Source organism: Mesoplodon bidens (genome assembly GCF_964165515.1).
Source record: "Mesoplodon bidens genome assembly, chromosome: 10".
Taxonomy (NCBI): Eukaryota; Metazoa; Chordata; class Mammalia; order Artiodactyla; family Ziphiidae; genus Mesoplodon; species Mesoplodon bidens.
Genome location: NC_138172.1, coordinates 58,986,118 through 58,998,524, shown reverse-complemented (window position 1 = coordinate 58,998,524; position 12,407 = coordinate 58,986,118). Strand labels below are relative to the sequence as shown.

The 12,407-nt window shown below is 39.8% G+C and overlaps 1 protein-coding gene across 1 annotated transcript in view; it reads left to right on the top strand.

The window, feature by feature from the left end:
* KHDRBS2 (KH RNA binding domain containing, signal transduction associated 2) overlaps positions 1 to 12,407 on the top strand; it is a gene marked incomplete at its 3' end in the record, with an annotated part of 662,231 nt that overhangs the window by 414,552 nt on the left and 235,272 nt on the right. The window contains exon 6 of the mRNA XM_081245279.1: positions 1,006 to 1,204. Within this exon, the coding sequence (XP_081101405.1) occupies positions 1,006 to 1,204 (199 nt within the window). The remainder of the gene's footprint in view (positions 1 to 1,005; positions 1,205 to 12,407) is intronic.

The following is a 12,407-nucleotide window of genomic DNA, read 5'->3' as shown; positions in this document are numbered from 1 at the left end:
TGTTCACTTGTCAAGCTCATTTTCTGCAAGAGCCAGCTGACTGCTCCTCATAGCAGAAAGCATAACTTACAACCCCATCTGTGGGTGCAGCCAAACAGTGTGATGGTTCACATCCCATGATCATTATTTCCCCGAAATCTTTAGCGTTCTTGCTGAAAGCAGTGCTTTCTAGAGGCCAAACTTTCAGACATAATAAAAAGTGAAATAATCATGCTTTTGCCCCAAAACTTTAGACATACACTCAACCTTTCCAAAGGCCTCAGAATACCATAAGAGTTTACTGCAACCATTTGATCTTGCACTTTTAGTACAAGTTACTTTTGTGTCAAGCACTGCAGTACCAAGTACTCAGTGTGTTATTTTTTTTTGCAGAGCCCTCATGTATTTCACTAGCACCATAGTTACCATAGGAAATAAATTATATCAGGGACTGTACCAGTTCAGGGGGTTACACGCATAGTGATAAATCAGTGACAATGACCTCAAACTTAAGCTACTATAATAAACAGAAAGATATCATGATGGTTAGAGTTCCACATTTTATCGAAGTGCAGACATTTTTTTTTGTAAGTGACAAAATTGCCCATCACTGTCAATAACCTCCAGCATGGAGGAGACATTGACATTTAGTAGCTATGGATGGTACAGTGAGTCATGTAGTAGACACTGCTCTCATTTGAGACTTTTTTGGTAAATTTGGAATAAAAATCAGAGTGGGTTGATTTTTGTTTGCTTTGCTTTGAATTTTTAGTGTTATAAAAGAAAATATCAAATTATTTTACATTTTTTTTGATAATTAAGTCATAACCAATATTTACAAAACTTATTCTGTGGAGGTCAAAATGCTTTATATCCTAAAGAATCTCCATTAAACACACACACTCACAACACTCAGACATGCAGAAATAAATGTGGTTTTCTCCCCATTGTATTGGGGCTGTAAGATGAGAGCTTCGCCTGCTCTCGTTACTTGTTTCTCATCTGTATGTGACCTGTTTCTCCTAGGGGCCGTGGGGGTGCCATTCCTCCTCCCCCACCACCTGGACGAGGCGTCCTCACCCCTCGAGGGACCACTGTGACCCGTGGTGCTCTTCCAGTGCCCCCTGTAGCAAGAGGCGTCCCTACCCCGCGAGCACGGGCATCACCCACTGTGCCAGGATACAGGGCACCCCCTCCTCCAGCCCACGAGGGGTATGAAGAGTATGTAAGTACTCTTGAGAAATCAGTTATTAGGAGGAGTTAAGTTTGTTGGGGAATAAGCTAAACTTCAAAGACATTCATATACCACGAATATAGCAAATAATGTTTGTTGCAGAAAACAAATGTCATTTGCAACAGAATTTAGCAGTGCATTTAAATGAGGGCATTTTTTTTTTTTTTTTTTTTTTCTCCTGTACGTGGGCCTCTCACTGTTGTGGCCTCTCCCGTTGCGGAGCACAGGCTCCAGACACGCAGGCTCAGCGGCCATGGCTCACGGGCCCAGCAGCTCCACAGCATGTGGGATCTTCCCAGACCGGGGCACGAATCCGTGTCCCCTGAATCGGCAGGCGGGCTCTCAACCACTGCGCCACCAGCGAAGCCCTAAATGAGGGCATTTTGAGAAAAGCTTTCATTGTACAGGTGCCATCATTGTTGTTAGTATCAGTTAAATAGCTTAGATTTTAAGAAACAAACTATCCTGAGGTTTTCTTATCTTTAGAAGACTCAATCAATTCAAAATGGAAATAATTATGAACATAATGTGAATAGTCATGTATTTAGAAGATTATCCTGGGACTTGATAAAGATTAACATAACTCAGAAGTATTTGACAAATATAATGTGATTATATTATAAACTTTGTTAATAATTTAAGACCATGTGGTTGGTTTTTCATTTAAATATCCTACTCTTTCACTATATAAAAGATATGGAATTGGCAGGTAAGAATTCAGAGCTCAAAAAATATAGAATGAACAGAAGAAGTGCAGTGTCTCTAAGCACCTCGTCCCTTTCCAGTCCTCTGTATCACATTATACTCCCTTTGACCTCTTTCATCCAGGTCGTTAGCTTTCCACTGGTCATATATTCTAGTCCCTGTATCCATTTCTCCTACTAGATTGTGAAAATTGTAAAAAGGGGAAGTTTTCTATTCACTTGTATAACCATACTAAGTCCACTCTAAATGTTCAGTTGAATTGATGCAAGCCAGATCATAGTCCTATGAAACAGATTCATTTTGCCTTTAACCTCCCCAGGGTGACCGTCCCCTAATCTAGGTGTTTGTTTCATTCAACCATCCACAGACATACTGTCCTCTCAAATGTCCTCTGTGAATGATTACTAATATAAACTCTTCAAGGACAGTTACTGTCACATTCTGTGCATTCAAAACATATAAATGTTTTATGGACTGGTTAATAACCAAGCAAAATGTAATCTTAAAACAAAGTGAAAATGGTTGATAGGTGTCACTAAGAACACAATGCTTAAAGCATGTTAGTTTTTAGGAATGCTACTGATTAAATATGAAACACTGACTAATATCTGTAAGAGTGAAGAAAAAATATTAAGTTTAATCTTGCTCGCGCGGAAGCGGCGCGGCTGGGTGGGAGACCGGCAGCGGGAGTCGCGGACCGTCGTCGCCGCTGCGGGTGGCGGTGGTGCGCTCGAGCAACCAGAACCGGAGCATGGAGGCGGCACAACATCCTCAGGTAGCTGGGGCCTCCACCCTGGCCCAGCGCGCCCCCGCGGACGCCGGCCGACCGGCCGTCCCTTCGGCCTTCCCGGACCGTTCTGGGCGGTTCCGGCTCCCGGCCCGTGCTGGGTGGCGGCGACCGCGGTTCCCGGCCCCAGTTCTCCCCGACCCGTGCTCGGCGGCCCAGGTTCCCAGGTGGGCGGTGCGCGGCGGCCCCCGAAGGACGGCCGAGAGGCCTCGCCGCGTCCGGGCTCGTTGGCTCCAGGGCCGAGCCCAGCGAGGAATCGACAAAACTCGGTCCGCCGCGCGGTCCCCCACGTGTGCTTAGTGTCGCGAAAAATTCACATTCTGAGCCGAAATGCTTCCGGGTCGCCGAAACGTCAAAGCTGCCAGTAAACCTGAAAGGCTGACGCTGTTTGCGTCTACTTCGTACGCACGTCTGTGTATCTGAAAAGCATGGCCTCTGTAAAATGCTCAGCAGTGAGGCGCTAAGTTCCCAGACCAAGGTTAGGGTCCACGAGAGGATAGGCCGGTTGTGTCCAGGGCGTGTCGCCTTTTTATCAAATATGGAAAACTTGCGCGACAGAATCTCAGGATAGAACAAGTCGTAAAAACATGGAAATGGCCTATTTTAACTTCATGCATTTGTGTATTTGCTCCTATCTACATTTTTCAAGTCTCATACAAAAAAAAATCCTTTCTCCTCCCTTGGAAAATCTCCAGTTGATAATTTCTGAACCACATGTGAGTTTGGTTTCACGCTTCTAGTTTATATTTCAGTGCTAACTCTCCTTTTGTGACCCTGGTGTTGTATATGTTTCATAAAAGTTTATTGCCGTTTGATAAAAAAAAAATTAAGTTTAAAAATCTATTTCTGTGGGAAAAGGGGAAATGTGTTCATCTCACATATCTTGTACAACATCAGGTATCAGTTTTGAAAATCTTAGTCTGAAAATTGCAACATCTGCAGCAGAAAACATATTCTACTCTCTGAACAAGGCCACAGATCTGAAAACACAGACCCTGGTCCTGGTTCTACCATCTCTTCCGTGAGACGTACTGTGTAGGAAATAAGTGCTTGTTAAATGAATGAATGAATAATCCACAACAGGGAAGGTGGGATTGTTTTTTGTTTTTCTTTCTTTCTTTTTTTTTTTTTTAATCTCTGAGGAACTAAGTCTACCATCTTTATGTGCTTTGCCACTATGGTGTATTTGTGTTCCAAACAGAAGCCTAAACAGTCAAATCTTTATTTCAAAAATTAAAAGAGAGAGAAATATTGGTAACATTGCTATTAATCAAAGAATTTACAGGGCTTATAGGGCACAGTGAAAGAGAACAAGATTGGAAAAACATTGTAGTTTTTCATGTAGCTCCAAAAATATTGCAATCTTTCACATGCATTCCAATTTGTAATGAATAGATCAAGGACTGCAAGGCAAAAAACAGTAAGCTACAAAGGAATAAAGAGTTTATGGAAGTATGAGTATATTCTGAAAAAGGGTGTATTCTGAATGGGAAAATTTAATAGGAGTGTGGTTCTTATAGTAAGTAAAAGAAAATGCAAAGCTGTAAATCTGATTTTTAAAACTTAGATTTAAAGTATCCAATCCCTTTAATTCATTCACTCACTTTACTGAGCCTCTATCTTATTTCAGGCATTGTTCTGATGGTCCTAGAGATGTAGCTGTGAACAAAACAGATCAAATATTTACTTTCATAGTGCTTACATTTTAGTGGGAGAAGACAGGAACAAACATATATAAAGAAATGAATAAAGTAACATCATGTAGAGATAAGGGCTCCAGAGGGAGGTGGCAGGAGGGGACCACCATCAAAAGAGCTGTTAGGGAAGGTCTCTCTGACCTAGAGGCTCCAGCAAGTGTCTAATTAAAGGCAGCCAAGGGGCTGCCTCTATACAAAGGCATCCCTGGTTAAGGAAACAGCAAGCAGAAAGGCACTGAGGAGGAACATGCTTGAAGTGTTTGGGGATCAGCAAGGAAGACATCAAGGCTGGAGAGAGTGTGTGAGGGGGACCAGATGAGGTCAAGGGATGGACAGGCCAATTCACGTTGCTATTGGAGAGTTTGGGGCAGGAAAGTGACAGGAGCAGGTTTATTTTTTTAAAGGTTTCTTCTGCATACATTGCAGAGAACAGAATATGTGGTGAGGTGGGCACAAGAATTGAAATAAGGAGACTGGTGGCATCCCCATCGACAAAACGAGGCTTAGAGAGGTAAGAAGAGGTCTATTCTGAGTGAACTGTGGAAATGATCTAGTAGGATTTGATGATGGGATAGATGGAGGAGGTGGGAAAAAAGAAAATATTAAAAGATAATTTTGTGAAGTTTTTGTGAAGCGAAGGTTAAACTGAACCTTGGACTGAACAACCAGGTAAAACTGAGGTGCCATTTGTTGAAATGAGGAGTACGGAGTGACGCAGATGGGGGGGTGGAAAGTTTGGCCTTCAGGAAAGTCTGTTGTGTTGCTGGGTGAACACCACCTGATTTTCGAAACAGAAAGCAGCACCCCACAGTTTGAAATGTGTCACTAGCTGTGTAATTTATAACACTCTGTGGCTTGGATTTCCTCTTCTATATAATGGCGATAATCATTTCAGCCTCACAAGACTGCAGTGAATGTTAGAAATAAGCATCCATAAGCACTTAAAACATAAGCATGCATAAGTACCCCAAACATTATAGACAGTCAATAAGAAATAACTATTACACAAAATTTCATCATGCATTATACTCTTAAATTTCTCCCTGGGATAAGCTATGGACCCATTGAAGTCACAGACATTTAGTTAATTTTTGTGAATTAATTGGGCATCATTATTTGCAAATAGGAGAAGCTATTTCATCTTCTTTTAGCAGTAAATGAATAAGTAAACAAACCTGGGGGGGGCTCTGTCAATGAAAATCAATAAACAATCTATAACAGGAATAGAAAAGAGTTTTATTTGAACCAAATTGAGGACTATAATGCAGAAACCAGCTTCCCAGATTACTCTGAGGAACTGCTCCAGAGAAGCAGGGTTTTCAGCACAGTTTTATGCATTGTCAGAGCAAAGAACATCAAACAAGTCAGGGATACTTTCCTTCAGGTTTCAAAAAAACAGATCAGCATGTACACAGCAAGTCAATATGGCCCTGGCACCTGGGAAGGGAGTCTTATCATCAAAGGAGGACCAGCACTGGCATCCCAGGAAGGGAGGCATTTAGTCTTTATTTTTAACATGGACATTCTTTACTTCTGGTCAATGCACCCTTTTCTTTAATAATTAAAGCAGATATACAATGTATGTTTGATAGGCCACAAATAGGCTGTTCTAGTTAGAATATAATTCAAGTTAACTCATGTATAAGCCAGAATGACTTCCCCACATCTCAACATGTAAAAATTTCCTATATTAGGCATCATGAAGTCCAGTAATAGGAATGCCATCAGGCCTTAAGAAATAGCTAAACCGAGGCACTAGAATCCCTCCCCACATTTCCTCTCTGGTTTTTTTGCATATGTTTTCATTCCACTTTAACATACAGACTGGATATTTGGCTTCGCTGATCAACATGACTCAGCACGTGGTGCTGCCAAGTTTACACATCCAAGTCCAGTTCTCCTCACCTACAGATACTGACTGGCTGGCCATCTCTCAACCCTAATCTGGATGCCCAGGTGGGAGAATTGTGTTCATTCAGGCTTGCCAGGTGTCTATGACTGTAGAGCAGGAGTCTCTTGAAATCAGATCTGGGATGTACAGACTCATCAGCTACCAGTGACATGGGTGGTGTAGGCGTGACATTCACACAACATAAGCATGGTTCCTGAGTACCCAGCCCCAAGGACCATATGGAGAGGCATTAGTTTCCAGAGAAGGAGAAAAATATTATGAACTTGACAGAAATCCTAAATATACCTACAATAACATACTGTTGGTAACAGGAAAAAGTAGATACTGTCTTTTAAAAACGTATGCCTTATTTTATTAAAACCTGTCACATTTTAATTTTTTCTATAAACAATCCAATAAGTACATACAAAGTTGGACATGTGGCTGATAAGTTCTGACAGCAGTCTTTGAAGTCTCCATCCAAACCCAGATGAACACTAGGGCCACTGCTCTCTGCTTTAATTTTAAACAATTCATTCCTCTGTAAGAGGTAAGAAAAACAAATGTTTAAGTGTCTCAGTAGCAAAATAACAGCACCATGCTGAGTTGATTGTGAAAATATCAAAGGCTTCTTAACTTTCAGATAAAATTACTTAGACAAGATTCCCTTTATTATAAATGACACTACGGGGCAGTTCACTCTTCAGACTTTTCTTCCTTCCCTGCTGAGGCTCTGACCACGTGGACTGTTTACAGGTGATCAGATCTTCTCGTGGCTGCTTGCCCGACCTGAAACAGCTCACCGTCAATGAGACTGCGGTTTAAAACCGTCTTTAGCGTTAGTTGAATCTTTTAAAAAATGTGAAGTTTAGTTTGTTATATGTCCTAATCCAGACTTTAAATATTTTAAAGCTTCTCTTCACTGACTTTCTGCTAAGAAGAGTACATTTACTTTTTTCAGCTCCATCATCATGATTGAAGTAGATTTGGGGAATAGATTTTAAAAAAGCTCCCACACAACAAAATATAAAGTTCTATCAGTGGATAATATGTAAACTAAACTTTAACTTTTGAATAGCTACTAGGTTCCCGCCACTAATCTCATGATAACACTACCAACCAGTTATAGTAGACTGAGGCTCATACCCAGTTTTATATTCTACATAGTACTTGTCTCACAAAGAACTCAAACACATGTATACAGGTCATTTGTACTTCATGCTTTAAATCCAGATCATCAGTCAGTGTTTGAATCCCCTCAGCGATATTTAGGACATCTCCCAGCCCCTACAGGAGCATCTACAATTATAGAGAACTCAATACATCTAGAAACTAGGTGCCGGAAAAATAAAAACTGTGGGGCTTCCCTGGTGGCGCAGTGGTTGAGAGTCCGCCTGCCGATGCAAGGGACATGGGTTCGTGCCCCGGTCCGGGAAGATCCCACATGCCGTGGAGCGGCTGGGCCCATGAGCCATGGCCGCTGATCCTGCACATCCGGAGCCTGTGCTCCGCAACGGGAGAGGCCGCAACAGTGAGAGGCCCGCGTACCGCAAAAAAATAAAATAATAATAATAATAATAAATAAATAAAAACTGTGATTAAAGAGACGCTGCCTCTACTTTCAAAAGCATGGCGTCTAGTGGGAGGGTCAAAGAGTCTAACAATTAACATATAATATGTAATTGCTGTGTGGGGCTCTTATCTTACTCTATTATAATTAATTGTCACTCTTATCTTCTCCCACTTACAAGGTTTAAACATCCTATAGGCAGAAACTGTTTCTTACATTTATCTTGTTTGCAGTTCTAAGTAATGTGCTTGGTAATAGCAAATAAATTAAACCTATGATATTGTTGGAAGGATGTTATACACATGCACAGTTCCATACATATACACATTCTATGTAAACAATAACTGAATGAAGGTACAACATAGCATATATTGTGTCAAATAGAGACTATACCTTCTCCAGCAAAGATAATTATTTTCACGACTATGGGTATTTAGAAAAACCTCTAAGACCGTAAGCAAAACAACAGCAGACCAAGATGAATAAGTATTACTTTGAGAAGTAGAGAGAAGAGGAAGGATGCTCCATGCAAAAAGGAATGATAAAGGGGAAGGCAAGAAGAGGGACTTTTCAAAGCAAACCCAAAGAATACAGGAAAATAACTGGGGGAAAGAGAGTTCATTTAAAATAGCAGGGGAAATAACAGGGGTTACAGATGAGCTCGAAGGCTGAGGTTATAATGCCACTGATTGTATAATAAAGGGCCACCTGTAGGTTTTTAAGCAGAGGATAAACTAAGGTTTGGGAGAATTTTATAATTCTCAGTTGGTTAGGGTGGATTTAGGGATTCAACGACAATGGTTAAACTTATTGAGAGGTGGTCTTGGCTATGAGCACAGGAAAGCGACTGGAAGAATCAAGGCAAAGGTAACACTGAAGATGGAAACACTAAGGTCTGCTGTCAAGTGGATGAGGGAGGAGTCGGGACAGGCAGCCCAGGATCCGGCAGAGATGGGGGTGGGTGCTCTGGGAACAGCAGGAGGGAGGGCCGTGCTGGAAGAACTGACCTTCCAGGCGCGGGGAAGTGCTCACACAGTCATGTTCCTTTGTTGCAAAAATAAGGTGTTTTCCGTGCTATCAGTTGCGATCACTTGCCTACCTGTCACACTTTCCCACGGGTGGGGTCATGTTGGAGTGGATAAGGATGTTTGTGAGAGCGTGTCAAGTGGAGTTTGTGTTGGAGATTCTTTAAGTTTGGGTTTAGTCGACTAGTTTTACTTGTATGAGTTAGGTACTGCTAACATTGCGTTGTAGAAGTAACTCCGGGGATACTCTTCCTGGCTTAGCCGATGTATTCATGGACGGAGATCTGAGTCTGCTGTTTAGTTGTGCCCTCAGCACTGGTGCTGGGACGCCTGCTTAGTGTTGTAGGAACTGGAACTGAATGGTTTGGGGCTGGAAATGTTCTGTCAAAAACTCTTCTATGTCATTTAGCTCAACTGTGAAAGAAATTTGATAGGGGCTTCCTCAAATGTGACAATTCTAACAGTCTATAACTAACCATCAGTGAGATATGAAACTGAAAGAAATGTTTCAAAACTATCAGTGTTAACAATGTTTTTCTATCAACCATGCATGCTAGAGGGAAAAAACTGAATTTCTTCAGCTCTCTATAGAAAATATTATAAAATCATTGTCATATGAGAGGTGATAAAAAACTGTGCTTCAAAAAGTAGGGAAAAGTCGTTTAGGGGTATATCAGGCAGTTAATAAAAATACTATATTATTTTCTGGAATTTGTGATATTTATAGTATTTTCAGCTTTTAAAATTTTGCAATTGGTCATGATTGCTTTTCTCGTTCAAAATAAATATTCACTCTCATGCTTAACTTATATTAATAATTTTGTAACCTTTTTCTTAAAGATAGAATGCAAAGTTATATAGTCTTTAAACCCATAAACTCTGGATCCCATAGAGGAAAACAATGGCAACATTTATAGGAAAGTGTATATATAGGGCTGGTGGGGTCCAGTGGAGTATTGCTTAAAGAAAGAACTGTGTAACCTTAGTTTCTAGTATCGCAAGTCTGTTCTGCTGTCCTTAGTTACAACCAGGCTGGCATTGTTGATAAGTATGCTGTTCCTTTGTGGAAGTGCTGTCCTTTTAACAAAAGTTTTGTGGGAGAATTGAATGTGCAAGTAAAGGCACACAACTTCTGGAAGTGCCCACCAGAACATCACACTGTATGAAAACATACTGACAACATCATAAATACTCTCTTGCATCTTATGTGTTGGTATAGCATGAAAACAAACAAACCAAAACCCTATGACACGCAAAATAGTTTCTAGTTTCGAAAGACATAGGTCTAATTTATTTTTAAATTACCTCGTGGTTTTTCCAACAGTTCATACCCAGACAGAGACTTGTATGGGGGCAAACAAAGCAAAGAGAGATGTCAGCTCAGTTCTACAAGAGGGGTGCTGGTCATGTATAATCAGTCATGTTAACCTAATTTATGAAATTCATTTTGACAAATTGTTGGGAAGCTTTTCTTCCCATTGGTCTTACTAAGCCTGTTGGCACTGTAGCACATCCTACGATATATTTCAGACTCTGAGGCATCCTCCTAGTAACAATGAGAGAACTAGAAAATTCACTGTAATTCAATAGTCCTTAAAAGTTCCATAGATGAATTCAGGCTGCCAACTTTCAGTGTCATGTGTATGGAACATTTTTTTGACAGGAGAGGGAAATAAGTATTAAATGATAATTGAAATCAATTCTTGTGCCATTTTTGTGGAAGGAAAGATTATGAGCCTTATCTATAATGCATTTCAAGGGGCGCCACATGTGGTGGTTTTCTGTCTAAAAGCTAAGAGCCTTCACCCAGTGAAGGGAGATTTTTATTAGAGTTTCTAGATTGATATTTGTATTCCATTAAACATTCTTGTTTAAGTTTCATGCTCAAGTCTCCTCTTAGCAGAGACTAATTTACCAGAATGCATTGTAGGATTTTGTTTTGGGAAATGTAACTAATATTTACAATAACCAAAACATGTAAGGTTAATGAAATACTTTTTGAAACTATAGAATGGGCATATACTACCTGTGGTTCAAATGTTTATAGAAAGTTAGTGGTATTTAAACACTATTAAAATGTTAAATTACGTGCCCAAATAATATAAGATGCTGTCTTTTAAAATTGTGTGTATTTTTCTTCTAAAGTTGAAGCTTGATTAAGCCATCCTTCTTCTAGCATCGTGTTTTACATGTTTAAGCCATTTTAGAACAGATGCAGGTTCTTCTATTGGCCACACACTTACGATTGTATCCAAACCTGTACCTTATAATTACCATGATGACTAAGGTCTTTTTTTTTAACACAACACTTACAAGGATGAACATAGGTTTTCTCTCTGAAGCTTTTTTAAGGTGAATTTTAGCTGATGGAAAATATTATATCACAATGTATTTTGAAGTTTCCTCCAGGCTCTGCAGCTGTGATCTTTTTGTAGTGTCTGCTATAGACAAGGGGGAAGAGAGCAAAAACTGCCACCTCAGCCTTAAGGAGATCTACCATTCTCTTGTTTTTTTACATTATTAGTATATATTAAGTTTTTTTTTAATCTATGGTTTATATACAGCATGGCTTAAGGATTAATAATGAAAGTGAGTTGAGCATTTTTTTTCTTCTGAGTTGATTATGAGTTTGCCTACTATATGCCCACTGAAAAATTAAACCCAGTATAGGGTGACAAATACCTAAGCATACCTAAGAATCCCAAAATTCATTTTTTTCTTTTGCTGGTTGAAAAGCATTGTTTTATGTGTTTTGCCAACACCTCTCTCATAATTTTCTGTCAAAGAAAACTTAATTAAATATGATTTGCATGGGTAGTTTGATTATCAGTGGCTTTTCCACATAGGAATGGTTACATTGCATTAAGTCCTTGTCCATATTTTGGCTGTCTTCCATTATGGATTCTCCATTCAGTGGAAAATAGTGGCTGCTAAATCTTTCCATCAGTTACAGATTTTTCTGATTATTTTTTGTCATATGAGCTAAAGGCTTTTACTGGGGAAGCTACAAACGTTCTTTGCAATAACTTTTAATAATCTCATTATTTGAATTAAGGCAATTTCTCTTCATTATTGAAGATGGGAAACTGTATTTCCCTTTAAATGAAACCATATTGTATGATAGTTTTCATATATAACTTAGGCAGCAAATATCATTCCAAACTAAATCTACCAAAGTCCCTTCCTCCATGAAAAAAATCTCCACTAAAATTTCTTCCCAAACTACCAAGTTTCATCTAGCTGTATTCCCCTTTTTCTATTCTAAGCTCCTTACAAGGCTATAATAACATCACATTTTCAGTTTTCATCTCCAAAACTATCTTAAACCTTGACTGTCGCTATGGACCTACTTGTTTGAGAGGCTTCAACTATTTGTGGACTTTTCCATTCAGACATTACCTCTCTTCCTACACCCACACATCTAAACCATTCATCAGTGTCTCCCCAGTTAAGGTTCCTCCTGATTTGTCTCCTTCTATTTAGTTGAACATCAAAAAATATACACTCATCTTTTGTTCT